Source organism: Eschrichtius robustus, chromosome 15 (genome assembly GCF_028021215.1).
Source record: "Eschrichtius robustus isolate mEscRob2 chromosome 15, mEscRob2.pri, whole genome shotgun sequence".
NCBI classification, from domain to species: domain Eukaryota; kingdom Metazoa; phylum Chordata; class Mammalia; order Artiodactyla; family Eschrichtiidae; genus Eschrichtius; species Eschrichtius robustus.
Window position 1 is genome coordinate 90,520,068 of NC_090838.1, and position 18,716 is coordinate 90,538,783.

General features: G+C 47.2%; 1 protein-coding gene across 49 annotated transcripts in view; it reads left to right on the plus strand.

The window, feature by feature from the left end:
- MAP4K4 (mitogen-activated protein kinase kinase kinase kinase 4) overlaps positions 1-18,716 on the plus strand; it is a 171,120-nt gene that overhangs the window by 144,408 nt on the left and 7,996 nt on the right. For 8 of the 49 annotated variants that reach the window (XM_068564417.1, XM_068564414.1, XM_068564416.1 and 5 more), the window contains 11 exons: positions 1,033-1,266; positions 2,207-2,313; positions 3,680-3,831; positions 4,759-4,856; positions 6,710-6,885; positions 7,277-7,397; positions 8,408-8,599; positions 10,692-10,809; positions 11,110-11,280; positions 15,380-15,523; positions 18,305-18,439. In XM_068564417.1, the coding sequence (XP_068420518.1) occupies positions 1,033-1,266; positions 2,207-2,313; positions 3,680-3,831; positions 4,759-4,856; positions 6,710-6,885; positions 7,277-7,397; positions 8,408-8,599; positions 10,692-10,809; positions 11,110-11,280; positions 15,380-15,523; positions 18,305-18,439 (1,648 nt within the window). The remainder of the gene's footprint in view (positions 1-1,032; positions 1,267-2,206; positions 2,314-3,679; positions 3,832-4,758; positions 4,857-6,709; positions 6,886-7,276; positions 7,398-8,407; positions 8,600-10,691; positions 10,810-11,109; positions 11,281-15,379; positions 15,524-18,304; positions 18,440-18,716) is intronic. The other 41 variants (XM_068564423.1, XM_068564425.1, XM_068564450.1 and 38 more) reach the window with 11 other exon arrangements.

Genomic DNA, 18,716 nt, shown 5'->3' on the forward strand with positions numbered 1-18,716 from the left:
ATCTAAAGTTGCTTTTGGCCGAAAGCTGTACTTGCGAAAACATTCTTTCGGAACTAATTTCTGGATCTTAACGCTTGGCAAGGTTGAGCCAATCCTGATTTGGTATTTCCCGTTTTTATTAAATGTGATGATGTAATAGGTATATAGCTAGAATTATGTAAATTTCAACATTGAACAGTTATTTTAAAACAAAAAGTGTAATTTCAAGAAAATGCAGATTGTTTCAGAGATTGCTTTTCCAATTTAAAAGTGACCAGATGAACTCAGTTGACAAGGAATTGTCTTATTTCTTCAGTTGTCAAGTAGAAGGATTACCCCCCTCAGCAGTCCATTTAGGGAATCCTAGTGCTGAATAGGATACAAAGAAATCAAAGTTCTTTTCTTTCCTAACCAGTACAAAGATACGTGGAGTTCTGTGGGGTTGGAGTGTTTTAAGACCTGGGACAAGAAAGAAGGAAAATTGGTGGTGTATTTGAAAAGCTGGCTGTTTTAAGTTACACTCTTATAATCTGTCGAAACACGCGGGGTTGGTCTTTGCGCAGTAGACATGTGGCTCTGTTGTTACTTGGTCAGACGTCTTGCCCTGCCAGGTAACGGGAGGGTGGGTAGAGAGGTTTGCACCTGCCAGGTAACGGGAGGGTGGGTAGAGAGGTTTGCACGTGTGGCGGTGTCCGTCCTGCGGTTTCCTGCCTCTCTGCCTGTCCACGCTGCTTTGACGCAGAAATGCATGCCGCACGTTGCCCCTCAGACAGGAGCGCTGTGAGGCTTTTTTTTAAATCTTCACGTTTACTGCTCTCTAACATTTGTCTGGATATGAAGAGTTTTCCTTATAAATGTACCTTTGTTCTCTTCTACATACTGTGCTCCCCAGACCACCTCTCCACTTAAAGTGTAACTGTTGTACCGCTTGGCTGACCTAGTCCTGAGCCGCCTCGTGTACGTTGCCCCGCCTCCCGCTTTGGATTTGGTATTGACCAGAAAAGCGTTTTCTGCAGAACGCATTGAATGTTTTGTGTTTTGTTTTCTTGTAAGGTACAGTGGTCCCACCTGGCATCTCTCAAGAACAGTGTTTCCCCTGTCTCGCGATCCCATTCCTTCAGTGACCCTTCTCCTCCCAAATTTGCACACCACCATCTTCGCTCTCAGGACCCATGTCCACCTTCCCGCAGTGAGGTGCTAAGTCAGAGTTCTGACTCTAAGGCGGAGGTACCCGACCCCGCCCAAAAGGCTTGGTCTAGATCAGACAGTGACGAGGTGCCTCCAAGGGTAAGAAGCAGGAAGACAGATGTGTGCTTCTTTTGCCTTTTCGTTATTTTTTAAAAATTATTTATTTCAATTAAGGGTGTGGTGACGTCACCAGAATTAAGGGGCAGTGGCAGAGGAACTTTTGACGGTGGGGAGAAAATTCCATAGTGAGGCAGTTAGGTTCAGCCATCGGCCAGTTAGCTTTTCATTGCTGTCGCTGACTCTGTACTTAAGCACAAGGTACCAAAATAATTTAGGAGTACATCTGTAAAGAGTATGCTTCTAGGACAGACCAGATCAAAATTTGTTTTAGCAGCTGTCGTGTTAAGTTTATACAAAAGCTATCAATTACTTTGCACCGTTAATTAATATCAAAATTTTCAGAGAAGGTATTATAAGGGAAAAAATTAACATAAATGTTTCAAAAAATGATTTTTTTTTAATTGAGGGATTTTTGTTTTTGTTTGGGTGTTTTTTTAAATTTCATGTTTTTAAAAATTTTGGTTTGGTAATTACTTAATGCTGAAATTAAACAAAAAGGCACATTTTATTTTTCCTCCACTTGGAATTTGCTTCCTCTGAGTATTTTCTTGCTTCCTACATTCTTTGTTTCTTGCTGATCCATTTGTAGGCCATTGTTTGGTTCCTTTGAGCTTGTTTTCCTGATTCTCACATTATCTCAGTAAAATGCTTTTGTACGTGCCCTGCCACCAAGCTTCAGTGCCAACATCATTTAAATGTGGTTAGGAGCATAGAAAGGTTGTCCCAGTGCCTTTGACGGCTTGGACTACTCTTCTGTTGTATCGCTGGAGGGCAGAGAAGGATCAGGGATTGGGGGTAGGTCGGTGATAGCAAGGCTAAGGTAACTAGGACTGCCTTAGACACATGTTTGGTAGGGAGTAGTCTTTTCTTCTCCTCCTCATGTTTTCAGTAATTTAATTGCTGTATTTTGTACCCAAAGGTTCCTGTGAGAACGACGTCCCGGTCCCCCGTCCTGTCCCGTCGGGATTCCCCGCTGCAGGGCAGCGGGCAGCAAAATAGCCAAGCAGGTCAGAGAAACTCCACCAGGTAAGAGAAGAGCGAAGCTTAGGGACAGATTTACTACACAGTGTCCTGCAGTCTTATACCGTCTGCTTGCATAAAAGTGCTCATAAACATGGAAGTTCTGGGGCAAAGAGGTGATCCGTTTATAAAGAAAATGCCGTAAAGTCCATTCACATGAATGACATCAAATTGATCTGTGGTGAAAAGAGAGATTAAATCCGACTGTGTATTGCAGCAGTTTTAAGGTGAAAACTACCTGCCTCAGTGAGAGTAACAGGACGGAAGAGCAGGGAAGGGGGGGGATTCTAAGGGAACTGTGACCCGAGAGGGCTTGTCATCCAGAGGATGTCTGGGGGCTCTGGGAGTGTGCGGAAATCACACACAGGCTACGGAAGAGAGAGAGTGGTTGACTCAGAGTTGGCAATAAACTCGTGCATTAACCACAGAGTATTTTCAGGTTCTAGAGCCGCTCTGTTTTATATGGTAGCTGTTAGCCACATGAGGCTACTTAAATTTGAATTGAAGTTAATTAAAATTACATAAAATTAAAACTTAATTTCCTTAGCTGCACTAGTAGCCACATTTCAGGTGCTCCATAGCCTCATGTAGCTGGCGGCGACCGTATTCTCAGCCGTAGAATATTGTCATCATCTCAGTTCCGTCGACTAGCAAGCACCGTTTTAGAGGAAGAAAAGGTCGTGTTGAGTGTTTTGTACTCTGATCATCACTGAACCTCTGTACTTGCTGTCTCGGTATAACATGAGGAAGTGGAATGAGTGACAGCCCAGAAGCTGCAGAGAGAGAGCTCTCTGAGCCTTCAGTAGTCAGGGTGGGCTGCGGGGTTCTCCTGCGCCCGAGTCCGTGTGTTAATTCTTACCTAGAAAACTCATGCTGTGGTGTGTCGACGGCAGGGATACACCGTGGCCCGTGTGCGGTCACATTTCCAGCCCAGAGCACGAAAGAATGAGTGTGCTGCCTAAGTGTCAGTTCTTGAGAGCCGTGAGGGGTGGTGGTCGGTACTGGGAATTTGTGTGTAATTTGATTTTGTGTGTAATTATGTAAGTGGAATTTTTCATAGTAAGAAACTGAGTTTGTAGCTGAGACAGAACTAGTGACACTTCTAGACCAAACAGTAGCGTTTCCTCTCACACCCAGAGGAGATTTGTCTGCTAATGGTAGAATGTCTTTTAGCATTTTGGGTTTGTTAAGATATCTGAGATAAAACCAATGAATAATGCCACTATAACTTTCGGTGAATTTCACGTTAAATGCTGTTGGTAGGCTGATTTTCTCATTATCCCTGCGTTCGAATGACATGGTGCGCGTGTTTATAATTTGACCCTGCGTCTTGGGATAATGCATTAGCTGTTCTCGTCATCTTCTCCAACAGCAGCATCGAGCCCAGGCTGCTGTGGGAGAGAGTGGAGAAGCTGGTGCCCAGGCCCGGCAGTGGCAGCTCCTCGGGGTCCAGCAACTCAGGATCCCAGCCCGGCTCCCACCCTGGGTCTCAGAGCGGCTCCGGGGAGCGCTTCAGAGTGAGATGTAGGATGCCTGCCTTTCCTTTTCCCTGTGCCTGTTCACCGTATCGGGCTCCAGTCAGTACAGTTGACCCTTGAACACCCAGGGGTTAGGGATACCCCCCACCAGTTGAAAATCCTCGTCTGTAGTCGACCCTCTGTACCCACGGTTCCTCTGCTACCGTGGTTACACGCCCACAGATCCAACCAGCTGTGGATCCTGTAGTACGGAATTATTTACTGTTGAAAAAAATCCACACGTGAGTGGACCTTCGAAATTCCAGCCCGTGTTGTTCAAGGGTTGACTGTATTTTGGAAATCCTTTGCAATCATGGAAAAGACCTGTGATTTTTCACAGCTGCATATTATGAATACAAAACAGTGTTTCAGTGTAGGTTTGCTAGTGACACTAGTAATAGTCGTCACAATTTTAATAGTAAAGAGTGAGGTTTTGAGAGCTTACACATGTGAGCACTGTCCGTGCAGTGTCTCATTTAATCCGTACAGCAACCCCAGGAGGTGGATATATATTGTGTCTCCATTTTACAGATTCAAGTAACTGCAGTTTAGTGAGTTTACGTAACTCGTCCAAGGTGATTAGCTAAATATCCAAGCTGAGATTTGAACCCACTCTTCTGAGCCTAAACTCCATCAGTATTGTCATCAATATTGGTTATCTTAACCTACTCATAAGAATAGATTTGCGGAAATTCCCTCTACTGTGTTACTGATGTAACGTAACAAGGAGTTGTGAACACGTGTTAGTGCAGTGTGACAGTCGAGGGTTCTCGGGAAGGAGTCACCAACCCCGGGGTTCAGACCAGCGCGTGGAGACCTTGCTGTGAGCGAGGCTAATGAGGGGAGAGGACGGGGGCCAGGTGGGCTGGGTGGCTTCGTGGCCCACACTCGGATGTTTACGTGACTCGGCCTTTCTTGTCTCTGAACTTCACAGCATCATCCAAATCTGAGGGCTCGCCGTCTCAGCGCCTTGAAAATGCAGCAAAAAAGCCTGAAGATAAAAAGGAAGTTTTTAGACCTCTCAAGCCCGCTGTAAGAATTGCACAAAATCCATTTTACTCATTTCAAGCTCGAGTGAGATCTTTCTATTAAAACCTTCTCCTTGCGCGGCCTGCAGGCCTCCCTGTGGGGTCTCGCAGGTTTGAGGGGTTATAAGAAGAGCTGTAAACCTTGGCCCACTTGTGCCGCGCCCCGGCCCCCCCGCCCCCCCACCCACCCACCCAACCTTAGTCATTTAAAAAATACAGAAGAAAGAAAAGCTTTCTGTCTCTTTGCTTGGCATCCACCTTTACATGCTCTTGAGGAGTGGGCACCTAAAATACTGGCTTTTGGAAGAGATGTTTTTCCACCACCTTCGTAAACTCTCCCGTGGTTTAATTCTGCCCTTTGGTACGTGGGGCGGCAGTGTGGCTGTTTCTCTTCTCCGTAGTCCTCCATGCAGTAACTGCCCCGTCACTGGGCACACCGGGGGTTTGAGCCTGCTGGGGTTTTGTCTCCCGCTTGCATTGATTTCTGTGCCCCCCTCCCCCCTTCTTTCCTCCCTGCTTCCCGTGCTGTGCGTTCCTCCTCACCGATGGCTCCTCTGGCTCGATGGGACCCCGCTGACCGAAGGGCGAAGTGGTAAGCCCCGTCTGAACAGTTCAGCGTCGGAGCAGCGTTCTAACTTTAGCCTGTATTCGACCTCCATGCCTCTTCCTTCCTCAGCTTGCTCTTTTCTAGAATTAGAAACCCTAAATTTTTGCCTTGTGTTTTTTAACACCCCAAACTTGCTGCATGCGTTCATTCTTACTATTAAATATGGCTTTTTAAAGTCACTTTAACAAAAAGCCGCAGCTGTTCTCGTGAAGTCACGAGCAGGAGGACGCAAGGCCAGTCCTTGCTCACTTGTCTCAGAGGCTCAGGCTCAACGGGAAGAAGCGTGTTCTTAACTGGTGAGAAGAAGAGACTGCCAGAGGGAAAAGGAAGAGTGGCCACATAGCCTGCCTTCCAAAAAATCATTACTTTTTAAGTAAAAATTTTAAGTGGAAAGATACATACGTTGAACTTCTGTATGAAAATGTAGACTAGAGATAATAATCAAGCTCGGAAGTTATATTTCGATAGTTGATTGGGTCTTACGGTGTCTGCATATAGAAGAGGAAAGGGAACTGAAGCCCTCGTGAACAGCAGCGTTTACCCTGGGCCGCTTCTCCCTCCAGCGTGCATGCTCGTGGCAGCGGCAGGGTAGCCTGCCCAGCTGCCTTCCCACGGCCAGACACACTGCAGCGCTTTCTCACAGCACACGTCAGGAACTTTGTTCACGCACGTGGCAAGTTGTTGACACTCGGTTAAGCCAGATGTGAGCCATACCCTGTGCTCGCTTCACTCTCATTTTCCTGCGAGTTGGAAATTTTTAAAAATAAAAGTTGGAGTTAAAAACCTCACCAAATAAGTACTTCAAATCACCCCTGTTTAACTAAAATCTTGCTTTCTGCAAAATCTCCTCAAAAGAAGACTTTGTCACAGGGGCGGGCGTCTTTATGACACACTACCAAGGTCTGTCTGCACACATCTGTTGATCCAGAATTTTATAGTCGGAAAAGAATGCTCTCGGCTCTTGTTTTTTTTTTTTTTTTAACGGCTGTGAGGTTTGAACTGTGTACAACACCTTGGACTTTTAAAAAAAATCTTTTCTGTTTTTTGTTTTATCTTTTTGACTCTTCTTGGTCTCGTCTTTTCTATCGAAAGCCTTGAGACCTCCCCTCCGTGATACCGGTAAACACCCTACAAGACAGTTTGGCAAAGCTGGCGTGGCCGTTTGATGGATAGCGAGAACGAAGCGCTTGGCCCTGTGCTGTTTCCCCGTCGCCCTCCCGCCTGACCCCCTTTTCTGTCTCCTGCACTAGGACCTGACGGCCCTGGCCAGAGAGCTCCGAGCGGCGGAAGACGTGCGGCCGCCGCACAAGGTGACAGACTACTCCTCGTCCAGTGAGGAGTCCGGGACGACGGATGAGGAAGACGACGACTTGGAGCAGGAAGGGCCCGAGGAGCCCCCCTCGGGGCCGGAGGACACCAGAGCCGCGTCAGTCCCGCCCTGCTTGAGGGAGGATGAGTGTCCCCACTGGGCCTTCTTTCCACTTGGGACCAGTTGTTGTAAACCTGTCCTCTGATCCTGTGAACGTGTAACGTTTCCCCGTCGTGGAGTCAGCAGCAGACGGCCTTTCTGTTTTCCCCCTTCTCTTCGTTGGTGTGTGTGCGCGCATGTCAGGGCCTCTTCCAGTGCTCCGTGTGTTTCATTTCTTCTTCTTAATTTGAGGCTGTGAAAAAAGGGAAAACTGCAGTTCATTTTCCTTGAGGAAACTTTATACCTGTAGCCCGATCTCATCTTAGGACTCCGAGGAGGTGAAAAATCTAAACGGTATATCCTCGGCTCGCGGGTTATGGCCCTTCACGTCTGGATTTTGTCTCAATAGGTCATCTCTGAACTTGAGCAACGGTGAAACGGAGTCCGTGAAAACCATGATCGTCCACGACGACGTGGAGAGTGAACCAGCCGTGACCCCGTCCAAGGAGGGCACCCTGATCGTCCGCCAGGTACCCGCGTCCTCTCTCCTCGTTGGAGGCCAGCTTCTCCTGTACTCATTAACCCACTTGCTCGTTCACTCGCTCATGCTGTTTCCACATCATCGTCTGTTCTCACCTAACGAGACACCCGGAGGGTAGCGTCCTGTGCTGCGTGCCCCGAGGCGGCCAGCAGGGCCCCCGCCCCGCCCGCCTGCACGTCACGCGGCAGCCCTCCTCCCAGCAGCCCGCGAGCCCCACGGTCTGCGTCTGAGCGCAGAGAAGCCGCAGGGGGCGCGCCGCGGCCGGCAGCGGGTCTGCAGCCGGGCAGCGGGGGTCTGCGCGGAGCTCTCGGCTCCGAGGCCGGGGGTCTGCGGCGGGAGCCGGCTAGGCAGGCAGGCAGGAGCTGCCCGGGGCCGGGAGCCGGAGCAGGGAGGGGGCCTCGCTTCTGTGCTCCGGGCGTTACGCTCCTCCCTCGTTGAACATTAATCGTGTGCCACCCGGCTGTGCTCCGTTTGGATTACCAAGTTTTACAACGGTCTGTTCATTTCTTAGCTCAGATGGAAGAAAGGGATGTGCTTCTCATTTAAGTGGAGCAGGGCACCTGTGTAGCACTTCGGACTTTTCCCTGAGTGTGTTTCATGCTCTGGCAGTGCATTCGTATGGAAAGCGGGAAGGGCCTGGTCCGGACAAGACCAGGATTCAAAGAAGTGACGGGTACTTTCTAGAGCTGTAGACAGATTTAAAAAAGAAAGAGAAAAGCCAGTGGTTTTGGTAACAGCAGCTCATGTGGCAGATAAACCAGATTAAACACCCGCTGTTTGGGTTCTGCAGTCACCAGATGAGGTGCTGTGAATTCTGTTGGCTCAGCCTAGGCATTTGGCGAGGAAGCGTGAGCAGCTCAGGCTGATTTCCTCCAGTCGTCCCTTGATGACGTAACAGAGTTGAGAGTCACACAGCACCGCCAGCAGTCAGGTATCGGTAGGGTCTTCGGCAATGTTAGCGGCGCGCGAGCGAGACCAGTGTGCCTGTTTTCTCTGCAGAGTGCAATTGACCAAAAGCGCGCCAGCCATCATGAGAGCAATGGCTTTGCCGGTCGCATTCACCTCTTGCCAGATCTCTTACAGCAAAGCCATTCCTCCTCCACTTCCTCCACCTCCTCCTCCCCATCCTCCAGCCAGCCGACACCCACCATGTCCCCACAGACACCCCAGGACAAGCTCACTACTAATGAGGTATGTCTCGCACCACAGCTGGCTGCTCTCCCAGGGTTAGACCAGCACTGCCTAGGAGCTAGTTTGCAGAGCCCTTCCCACACCCTCACCTCCCCTCCCCTCCCCGCCCGCCTTCTTCTGTCACCTCCCCTTCTCTCCCACCCCCTCGAGTAACAAGTTTCAGATCTGCATACAAACCCCTTAACCCTGGAGCGATTTCCCTCCAAACTTGCCAGTTCACTGTTTACTTTTCTCTAGATAAGTGTAGTTGCATGGCTTTCCTCATTCAGTTTATTTTTCAAAAAAAAAGTCTAAAACGATTGCTCTGTTCTCAGATGCATTATGTATTTGGCATGAAATTCTGGTAGTCATTTGTGGAATCTGCCTTTTTCATTCTTTTTATCCAGTAAATCAAATATAGAAACATTTGGTTAAGCAGACTTGGCCTTATCAGGATAAATGTGTTGCTCTGTACAGGAACCTCCTTCCAAAAGGGCTGGATCTTTTTTGTTTGTTTGTTTGTTTCCGGGGTGGGGGTGGGGGCGTTGTTGGTTGGTTACTCTTATTTATTTTTGCCAACCTTGTTGAAAGGATGTCTCTCCTTGAAATTTACAATCACTCAGAGTTTAAGAGGCCAAATTGCTTTTGGGGGAAACCTAGAAAATTAGGATGTTAAACAAGAAGGGCAAAGAACTGAGCGTGCTTTTAACGTCAGATTTTGGATGGGAAATCCTGTGTGCTTGTTCGAAGGCATGGCTGTGTGCTCTCAGTCTGGGTGCCGGTTGGGTGATTCTTGCCGTTTGGAACAGGGTTATGCCCCAAGTGCAGGGACAGTCCACCATGGGCACCCTGTCCTTAGTTAAGCAAGTGATCGTTTTCATGGGAGGTTTGGTTTAAATGCCTTTGTCTAACCGTTGAAGGAGGTTGCAAGTGGCACGTAGCTTCAGCCAATCTTGTCAATGTAGGCATTGAACTGCCAGCCTGCCCACCTGCTCCTATTTTGGTTCCCTCGTTAGAAAGAATCAGAATAATCCTCTCCCCTTGAAGAGCCAGGGGCAAGTCGACTGCCAAGGCAGGCCCGGCATCAGATTGGCCGCCATCGGCTGGATGGGCCCCAGATCGTGGGCCTGGGCAGGAAGCCTGCCAGCAGGCAGCTGTGTCAGATGGGAGGGGAGAGCTGAGGAGGGGGTGGGCTGCCAGGACTTGTGACTTCAGCTGCCCAGGGGAGTGAAACGGTACAGGACAAAAGCACGTGGTCAGACATGGTTTTTTTTCCTCCGTTTATATATCCCACCTACACTTACATCCCTTCTTATATTTACACTTGGCTCCATTTTGCTCTGATGATGTGTAGTATTTACAATAACCCTTAACTCACTAAACTGGCAAGTTTATTTTTCTGTTTGTTTTGTTTTTAATTGTCATTACATTTCCACTTAACAATTCGTTTCACTTTCTTTGTGTCGTTTTTTTGTTTTTTTTTTTTTTTTTCTGTCTTAAGTTACATTATTAACCAAAACACTCCTGTTCCTAAAAGAGCAAAAGGAATCGCCTTACTCTGTATGTGCACCTTTCACTAACGAGCCCCTATCTGATACGGATTTTATCATGATGCACCTAAAATGATGGTGGCCAAAGCTTCTGTAGCTTTCTGGCAAGAGGCTCACTTTAAAAGAAATCGTATAAAATTAAGATTCGCCAGTATTCCAACATAGATTCATTGCACTTTTTTGGGGGGCAGGAGAGTAAATTCAAAAATTGATGAATTGAGATCAAGACATTTCAAACTTCCTTTAGGAGTTTTCATTATAATTATTTATTAAAAACCGGAGGAGCGTGAAGTATAGATTATGCTGGTAGCTTGCGTGTTCCGTCTTAGAGGAGCGATGTTTCTGAAAAGAGGGGTAGCTCTCTTTGGCTCCCGGTTAAACAGCCTGTGTTGGGGGGTGTGGGGTACACGTGCAGAAGCACCTCCGGAGCATTTTGGGGGAGGAAGTGGGGGGGGGGGTAGGGCTTTTGTATTGGGAAGCAGTGCATTGCAGAGGTGGATTGAAGTGTTTTATGTTTGTTCCTTTACTGTCATTGTATTAATACGACTGAATTTACATTGCAGACTCAGTCCGCTAGTAGCACACTCCAGAAACACAAATCTTCCTCCTCCTTTACACCTTTTATAGACCCCAGATTACTACAGATTTCTCCATCTAGTGGGACAACAGTGACTTCTGTGGGTAAGTAAAGCAGCTGACGAGCGGGCTCGGGCACTTTGCGCCGCTCTTTCTGGTGGCTTGGGCACGCGTGCTGGTGGCTGGCAGGCGCAGACCTCGGACCAGATGCCCAGCCTGCTTGCACTGCCTCATTTGCAATGAGCTGCAGAGTCAGTTCCCTTTTTCTATGTACATTCCTTACAAATTTCTCTTCCTAGGCAAAGAGTTGGTTGTGACGTGAATATCTGCTTGAGGCGTAGCGGGGAAGGGAGCAGGCCCAGTGCTCGTGGAGACACAAAATAATTCCAGTGTCCTGTGTTTCAGTGGGATTTTCCTGTGATGGAATGAGATCGGAGGCCATAAGGCAAGATCCTACCCGGAAGGGCTCAGTGGTCAATGTGAACCCCACCAACACTAGGCCACAGAGCGACACCCCAGAGATTCGCAAATACAAGAAGAGGTTTAACTCCGAGATTCTGTGCGCTGCCTTGTGGGGTAGGTATCTCACTGTGACTCTGACCCTTTCGCTTTTAGTCTCAAGGGTGGACCGGTCGTTTATAGGTAGTGCAGGTGTTTTTGGAGGCGTCGTTGGTGGGTGAGATGGAAGACTCTTGACGTCCGTCCCCGTCCCCTGTCCCTGCAGGAATCCTGCAGGGACACACACAGGCCTGCCCTTGTTTCAGCCGTCGGGTGTTGCAAAGAATCACTCGTCTCCGTTTCTTCATATAAAGAAGAAAAGGGAAAAAATGAGAAAGACATTTGATTTGGCCCATATTTATAGGGAGAATGAAGAAATTTGTCGAATTTGCTTTTCTTTAAATGTTTCAGTTTATCATTTTTCCCTCGCTCTTTGTGACTTGGGCCTAACATCTGAGTGGCGCTCTTAGAAGCAGTCTGCCTGGGCCGAGGGTGTGCGGGAGGGGCCGTGAGGCGCCTTACCCGCGCAGGCTTGTGTGGACGCCGCGAGAGGGGATTCTCCGAGTCTGCGGCGCACACAGCTCTGCCGCTGCCTGGCTGTCACCCCCGTCCACACCTCCCCCAGCCCCGCCTTGACCGCGCCCTCCAGTGCCACGCCTGTGAATGCTCCCTGAATCCTGCCGTGGGCTGTCTGACACAGCGAGGAGCCCTGCCACTGTATTCAGAAAAGCTTCCTCCTCCTTGGACGTTGCCGTGCCAACGCGTGAGGACACAGCACATCCTCTCACGGGCTCTCCTGGGGTGTCCACGACGGCTCTGCCGTCCCCCTGTGACCCCATCAGCTCTTCTCACTCCCGGCCCCTCGCCTGGCCCAGAGCCATGGAAGCAGCCACGAGGGCCTCGGGGTTCACCTGCTGAACCTCGAGATGGTCCTCCCTCCTGTCGTTCCGGAAGGGCCCGTAACTTGATAGACTGTCCTCCTCATCCGCCTCCTGGGCCTCGGTCTGTCCTGGCTTCCCTTGCCCCTTCCGTGAGCCCCCACCCCCGCTCCCCCGAGGGCTTGGGAAGAGCCATCTCTGCCCATTGCAGGCACAGTTTTCTTCATATTAAAGACCTTCTTGGGGGTGTTGATATCATCAAAATGATTACATTATGTTCAGCGTAGAAGTAATGTTAAATATGTTCTTTCCAAATTGGCGAAGTAATTTGTGCCTAGGATGTTTGCCCTTGGTAGCAGTGTCACACTTAATTTATAGTCCTCTAATGTCCTGGGAAGTGCTGGGCCCCATTCTGCGTGCCATTATCTGATTTTTTTTTTTTTTTTAAACTAAAATCCTTCTTTTTCCTAATTAACTTCTTCACTACCTCTGAGAAAAAGAGGTGACTCTCTCAAGCCTGTGTCTTTTAAAATGCAGTAGAACTCTCTGTTTCATCATTGTTAAGAGAGAGGGAGGTGACTTAAAATAGGTGACTTCCATATCCGAGTGTTTTTGAGTTGCCCCATGTCTGGGTCACATCACTGGTGGATTTCCTTAAATTGCTTGGGATAGCTGTCATGAGTTACCTTTTAAGTGAGGTTAAAAATAAGTCTCTCGAAGACACAGACCCAGAAAAGTTAAAGCATGTGCTATGAGAGCTGTCCCCCGACAAGAGGGGGAGGTTCAGAGGAGGCTGCAGTGCTCTTGAGGTGGTGGAATGGACGCATTTGTGTCTTGCTGACCCGCGTTAGGGTAGTGTTTTGTGTACCTTCCTAGAAAACACTAGCAGTGAACATCCTTCATCGTACTGAACTGACTTTTGTTTTGTAAATTACTGCATATTTATTTAATTTTTTAGTAAGGCCATTTCTCCTTATTTACAGCCAGAATTATTTTAACACATCTTTTGGATGTGATAGTTTCCATTCTTCTGATCATGAAGAATTGTGTGCACTTACTTTGCTGCTTTGACTGCAGTGTAATGGATCGTAGAATTGAAAGGAAATTTTAAGTCACACGTTATAGAGCTCTTAGCCATTTCTTCCATCACCCTGCACCAGATTCCTGTGGATACAATTGCAATTCCTAGCCCTGCTTACCTTTGAACAATTAGCATTATAAAGTTTAATTATAACTAACAATTGTAAGGTTAAAAAAAAGTACGTTTATAAAAAAAATTGGTGCAGCATGCCACAGTTTTTTTCCATAGGCCCATAATTTCCAAGGTTGCTATTTTCCAGTGACTGTATTCTTTTGACTGCTAGCGCTCAGTGTTTTACAAAATGACACAGTTCTTGGAAATATATACTGGAGAATTGGAAGATATGGTAAGTGCTAAAATAGCTACAATTTTTGTGTATATGAAGATTTTTTTCAGCTCTTTTGAATCTTTATACTTTCTTGCTGTAAACTCTTGATGGAGGTTTGAGTGGTGTTTGTTTTTGGAAACCACAAATGATAGATTTCACAATGCTCGTCGTATTTGGTGTAGTTGTTACACATTTGGCTAGTTGACGGAGAATTTTTTTAGCTTCTCAATGTGGAAGATCGACCAGGAAAATGTTGAAATATTGTATGAACTGGGACCTTCGGAATGAACTCCTTGGCTGCAGCTAAAGCTGGACAGCAGTTTAGCTTGCAGCACACAGCGCTTCAGCGTGTTGGTAACCGCACCCATGCGTGCCTGGCACTCTGCTAGTTGCTAAAGTAGCGGTGATGTGAGTACCTGTGTTAAATGCCAGGTTCCCCGCTGTCCCCCAGGACCCAAAAGGTGTTTCTGGTTTCCTCACAAGGTTTCCTCGGGTAGATGCTGTCTTCCTGGTGCTATGGTCGCCCCACTCAATACCAAATAGGCATGGAGCTGAGGGGGGCGGGGAGGGTGTTTTCCCGTTGCCTTCACAATTGTTCTTTTGAAGTTTTCTGGGGAAGTGTGTGTGTGTGTGTGTCTGAATAAATATGGATGACGTGGTTCAAGAAGTACATGCTGTTCTCCCCTGTCATTCCATCTGCCTGAAAATACCGATGGAGCGATTACTTTGTAAAAGCGCACATACTTCGTTCCTTCCCTCAGCGAGTTTATTATCCAGTTTAGGGGCTCAGTGCAAACATAGATGTGCCCAATCCCCTAGGAGTACAAGGTGCTCTGTGCTGCAAGTTACCAAGTTAGTTTAGGCAACCAAGGAAGGCAGTGTAATTGGGAAAGTAAGTGAATGATAAAGTCGGCTTGAGGGGCAGAGGGTTCTGAATGCTGGATGGAGGCTTTTGTACCCTCTCGGAGAGAGAGTGAGCCGTTTCTGAAGGCACAGTGTGGCCCGATGCGTGTTGCAGGAAGGTTCGGGCTGTGTGCCGTACAGTCGCAAGAAAGTAGAGGGAGGGAGGGGGTCGCAGCAGCCTCACCTCAGGCCTCTACCCTTCCGCGGTGTGAGGCGGCCAGAGCAGAGCGGGGAGAGCAGAGGAACGGGAACGTGACGGGTGGGGGGGGTCTTCTCGGACGGGGTCAGCTTGGCCGGCTTCATGGAGCGGCTGTGCTGGCCCAGGTGCTGCTGATGGAAACGGCAGGGCTCGAGAGGCTGGTCTCGGTAGGACTTCAAGTGGATGGACGAGCTGGGAGTTGGGGGTGGAATCAGGAGTTTCTGGTTGTGAGGTCCTGCTCCAGCAGACCGACAGACAGACAGACAGCAAGGGAGACGCCCGCGCTTAGGAAGCAGAGAAGGTGCGTGCAGACCAGGGGGAGACCCGACGAGGCTGGAGAGGGTGGAGCCTGGAGAGGGTGGAGCCTGGAGAGGGTGGAGCCGGGATGGGCCCGCGGCCCGGGAGGCACGCCCCGCCCCCAGCCTGCGCACGCGCACTGCTGGTGAGAAACCGCGGGAGCGAGGACCGAAATGCTGCTGTTCGTTTCTCAAGGGTGATGGAGGGTGGTCTTTAAGAAAACTTTAAACTGAGTGATAGACGCCGGAGCAGTCACAAACTGTTAAGGGCTAAGGGGGCTGTGTATGGCTCGTTCTAGAAGTTTGCCCGTGAAAAGACAGGTGAAGGACACAGGCGGGGATCGTGACATCAGACGAAGGTTTTTAAGCTCTCTTGTTTGTGGGTGGCTTGAGGAAACCACTCTTTTCCAGATAGGCTTTGCTATCCGCTCCATACAAGGCTGTTTGTCAAGCACAGTGTAAAATTGTGGGCTTTCTGTGTCCTTGAAATAGGAGTGAACTTGTTGGTGGGTACAGAGAGTGGCCTGATGCTGCTGGACAGAAGTGGCCAAGGGAAGGTGTATCCTCTGATCAACAGAAGACGATTTCAACAGATGGACGTCCTGGAAGGCTTGAATGTCTTGGTGACAATATCTGGTAAGCGTGTGTTCGGGGAAAGCAGGCCCCCAGCACTGTTTAAAAACGTGGTAGTTGCTGGCACAGAACTTGAGCGAGTTCCTTTTCTGAAGTAATAGCTAAATGACCTAGAGCCGTAGCGTGATTTTACAGTAACGTGATAGGAAGATGTATTCAGATGGGGCCCACGTGTACGCATTTGCCTGGGGCTCTGCTGAGCGGTCCCGGGGAGCCCAGGAGCCTGCACTTCGTACTTCACACCGCCCGCCACCCTGCCGCCGCCCTCTGCGGCCTGTCCCGCTCTGAGTGTGGGTTTATGTCCACTCCGTCCCACAGGGCTCTTTCGTGCACAAGGAACTGTTCTTTGCCATTGGTGGTAAAAGTGTCGTGGGTTTTTTTATAATGTCAGTCAACACTTTACTGTAAGTGTCTTTTTAGAAAGAGCATTTTTCTTAGTATAAATTATATGTGTTCATTGTAGAAAGTAAGAAACTACTGCAGAAAAGCAAATGGGAGAAATAAATAGTAAAATCATCCGAAGATAACATCAGTTAACTTCAGTTTTTAATTTCCAGTCTTTTAAGCATACACGCACTCAGAATACACACTTAGGGGGGAAAATCTCCATAAAAATAGTTATGCAACATTTCAAACATTGAGAGAATACTATGACACCCATATACTGAGGAGATAGTTTTTAACAGATGTTAGAATACACTGCCGTGCATACATTTGGTGTCTACTTGCCCTTGGTAACCACTGTCCTGAAGTTTAAGTGTATCCCGTCCTTTCTTGTTTGTCCAAACCTTGTAGGCTACTCTCTCCTGTCCCTGAATGTTCCTTCATGGTACCCATTCTGCACAGCTACAGGATGTTTCTTTGCATAGATGTACTATAGTTTGTTTACTAGTTTTCTGTTGTTAGTCTTTCCATTTATTCCTTTTTTTCCCTCTCATGTAAACATTTTTCACAAGTATCTTTGCAGCTCACTTAACCATCAGGCATATGAATCCATGTTGCCTAGATCATAATCTCCTAATAATTTGTGTTTTTGCTGGGGTCAAAGAGTATGTAGAAGTGTAAGACTTGTCCTCTGATAACCAGCAGTGATTTTGATTTAATTATCTGCTAACTCAAACTTGGTATATTTATTTATATGTAACAAATTTCTGGCAGTTATTTTAGTTTTCAGATAGGCTTTTGGTTTAAGTAAAGATGTTCATTGAAATTGAAAAATTTCATCATCCATCTCATACTTAAATGAGAAAACAACCATTTAAAACTTGAGCTTTAAAAAGTGATGGAAAATAGGTTTTAGAATTGTAGGAAAAATAAATCAGCTAAAAAATGGTTTAAACTTCATTTTGTGATCCAGTGAGCAAGATGATTCATGGAGATCAGTAATCAACTGATACCATTTTTTTGGTCTACTTTTCTGTTTTCTTTTCCTCTTTATAGCTTTCATTGGTTTTCAAAATCATAAAACTAATTAATACATGTCAGTTGTAGGCAACTTCGAAAACAGAAGAAAACTTAGGAAGAATAAAATAAAATGTAACCCCCATCTCAGAGATACCTCTTGTTAACATTTTATTGTATTTCCCCCTCCTCGTTTCTGTAAATATATCTCGTAGTGTGGGAATAAAACACTGTATATAAAACGATGTCGTCTTTGTTTCACTTAATATATTATTTTCCCACATTCACAACTTCTTCAAAACTTAAGAAGATTGCGTTGAAGTATAAGGCATGACACAGAAAGTGCACAGACGTATAAATGGTGTACAGCTCCGTGAAGAGTCACGGTTAGAACCCATCCACGTAGCCCCCCACCCTGGGGACGAGGGGAGCCATCCCAGCCCCCCGGTGGCTCCCCTGCACTGCCCCTCCTCCCCAGAGGGAAGCCCTGTCCTGACTTTGAACACCTTAGAACATGCTAGAAACTCTTTTGTGTGTCTGGCTCTTTTCCTAGAGCAGTTTTACGTTTACGCAGAAATTAAAGTGTAGACAGTCCCCATATTGGCCCTCTCCAGTTTCCCCTATTCTCTCGCATTAATGTACATTTGTTGCAGCGGATGAACCAATATTAATACTTCAGCTAACAGGTTAGCTGAAGTCCACAGTTTGCATTAGCGTTCTCTCTGTGTGTGTGCTCTGGGTTCGACACATGCATAATTTTATCCACCGTTACAGCATCGTACAGACTAGTTTCACTGCCCTAAAAATCCTCTGGTGCTGCACCTACCCCTCCCTCCCTCAAAGCCCCTGGCAACAGCTGGTCTTTTTTTACTGTCTCGATATTCCCTTTTCCAGAATGTCATAGGTGGGCTTATGCAGTCTGTAGCCTTTTCAGACTGTTGAGAGCAAGTACCTTTTTATGAATCTGTGCGATAACATTTTTTGTCTGCTCTAGGTGCTTGCTCAATACTTCTGCTAGGTTATCTCTCTTCTAATTGATTTATAGGAGTTATTTACGTGTTCTGGGTGTGAGTCTTCTGTTAGCTCTGTAAGTTGTGCTCATCTCCAGTTTATGGCTTACCTTTTGCTGGATTCAAGTCCCCGAGTTGGGTGATCTATGAAACCCTTTTGTGCTCTCAAATGGGAAATAATAGTTACACTGGAGGGTTTTGAGAATCAGATGACATAATAGCTTGAATTGAGTTTCTAGTGAAACTGATACAAAATGGTTCCCTCGGGGGATGATATTTACTGTTTATTGTAGTTTCTTTTGGTTACTATTGTTGTTAATGATGATATCTACTTTTGAGTATGCATGTAAAGTACTTGTATTTGTTTTGCTAGGCAAAAAGGATAAGTTACGTGTCTACTATTTGTCCTGGTTAAGAAATAAAATACTTCACAACGATCCAGAAGTTGAGAAGAAGCAGGGCTGGACAACCGTGGGAGATTTGGAAGGCTGCGTACACTATAAAGTTGGTAAGTTCCACGACGGGCGTAAGGGTTTTGTTTTTCCAAGGTTTAATTAATCTTCCATTTAAGATCCATGTGTTTTTGAAGCTTTTAGTAATGAACTTGTCTCTGAGACTTGTAACTCATTTCTGTATCAGGATGTTTCTGAGGCACCTTCTAATCCTGAGGCCTGCAGGCCTGCAGTTAATCTTAACTCCGGCTGTCCCTGCCCTCTGTCCTGAGCCTCTTCTCACCCTTTCCTTGGACAGTCCACACTCTCTCTGTAAGATGTGGCTCACATCTT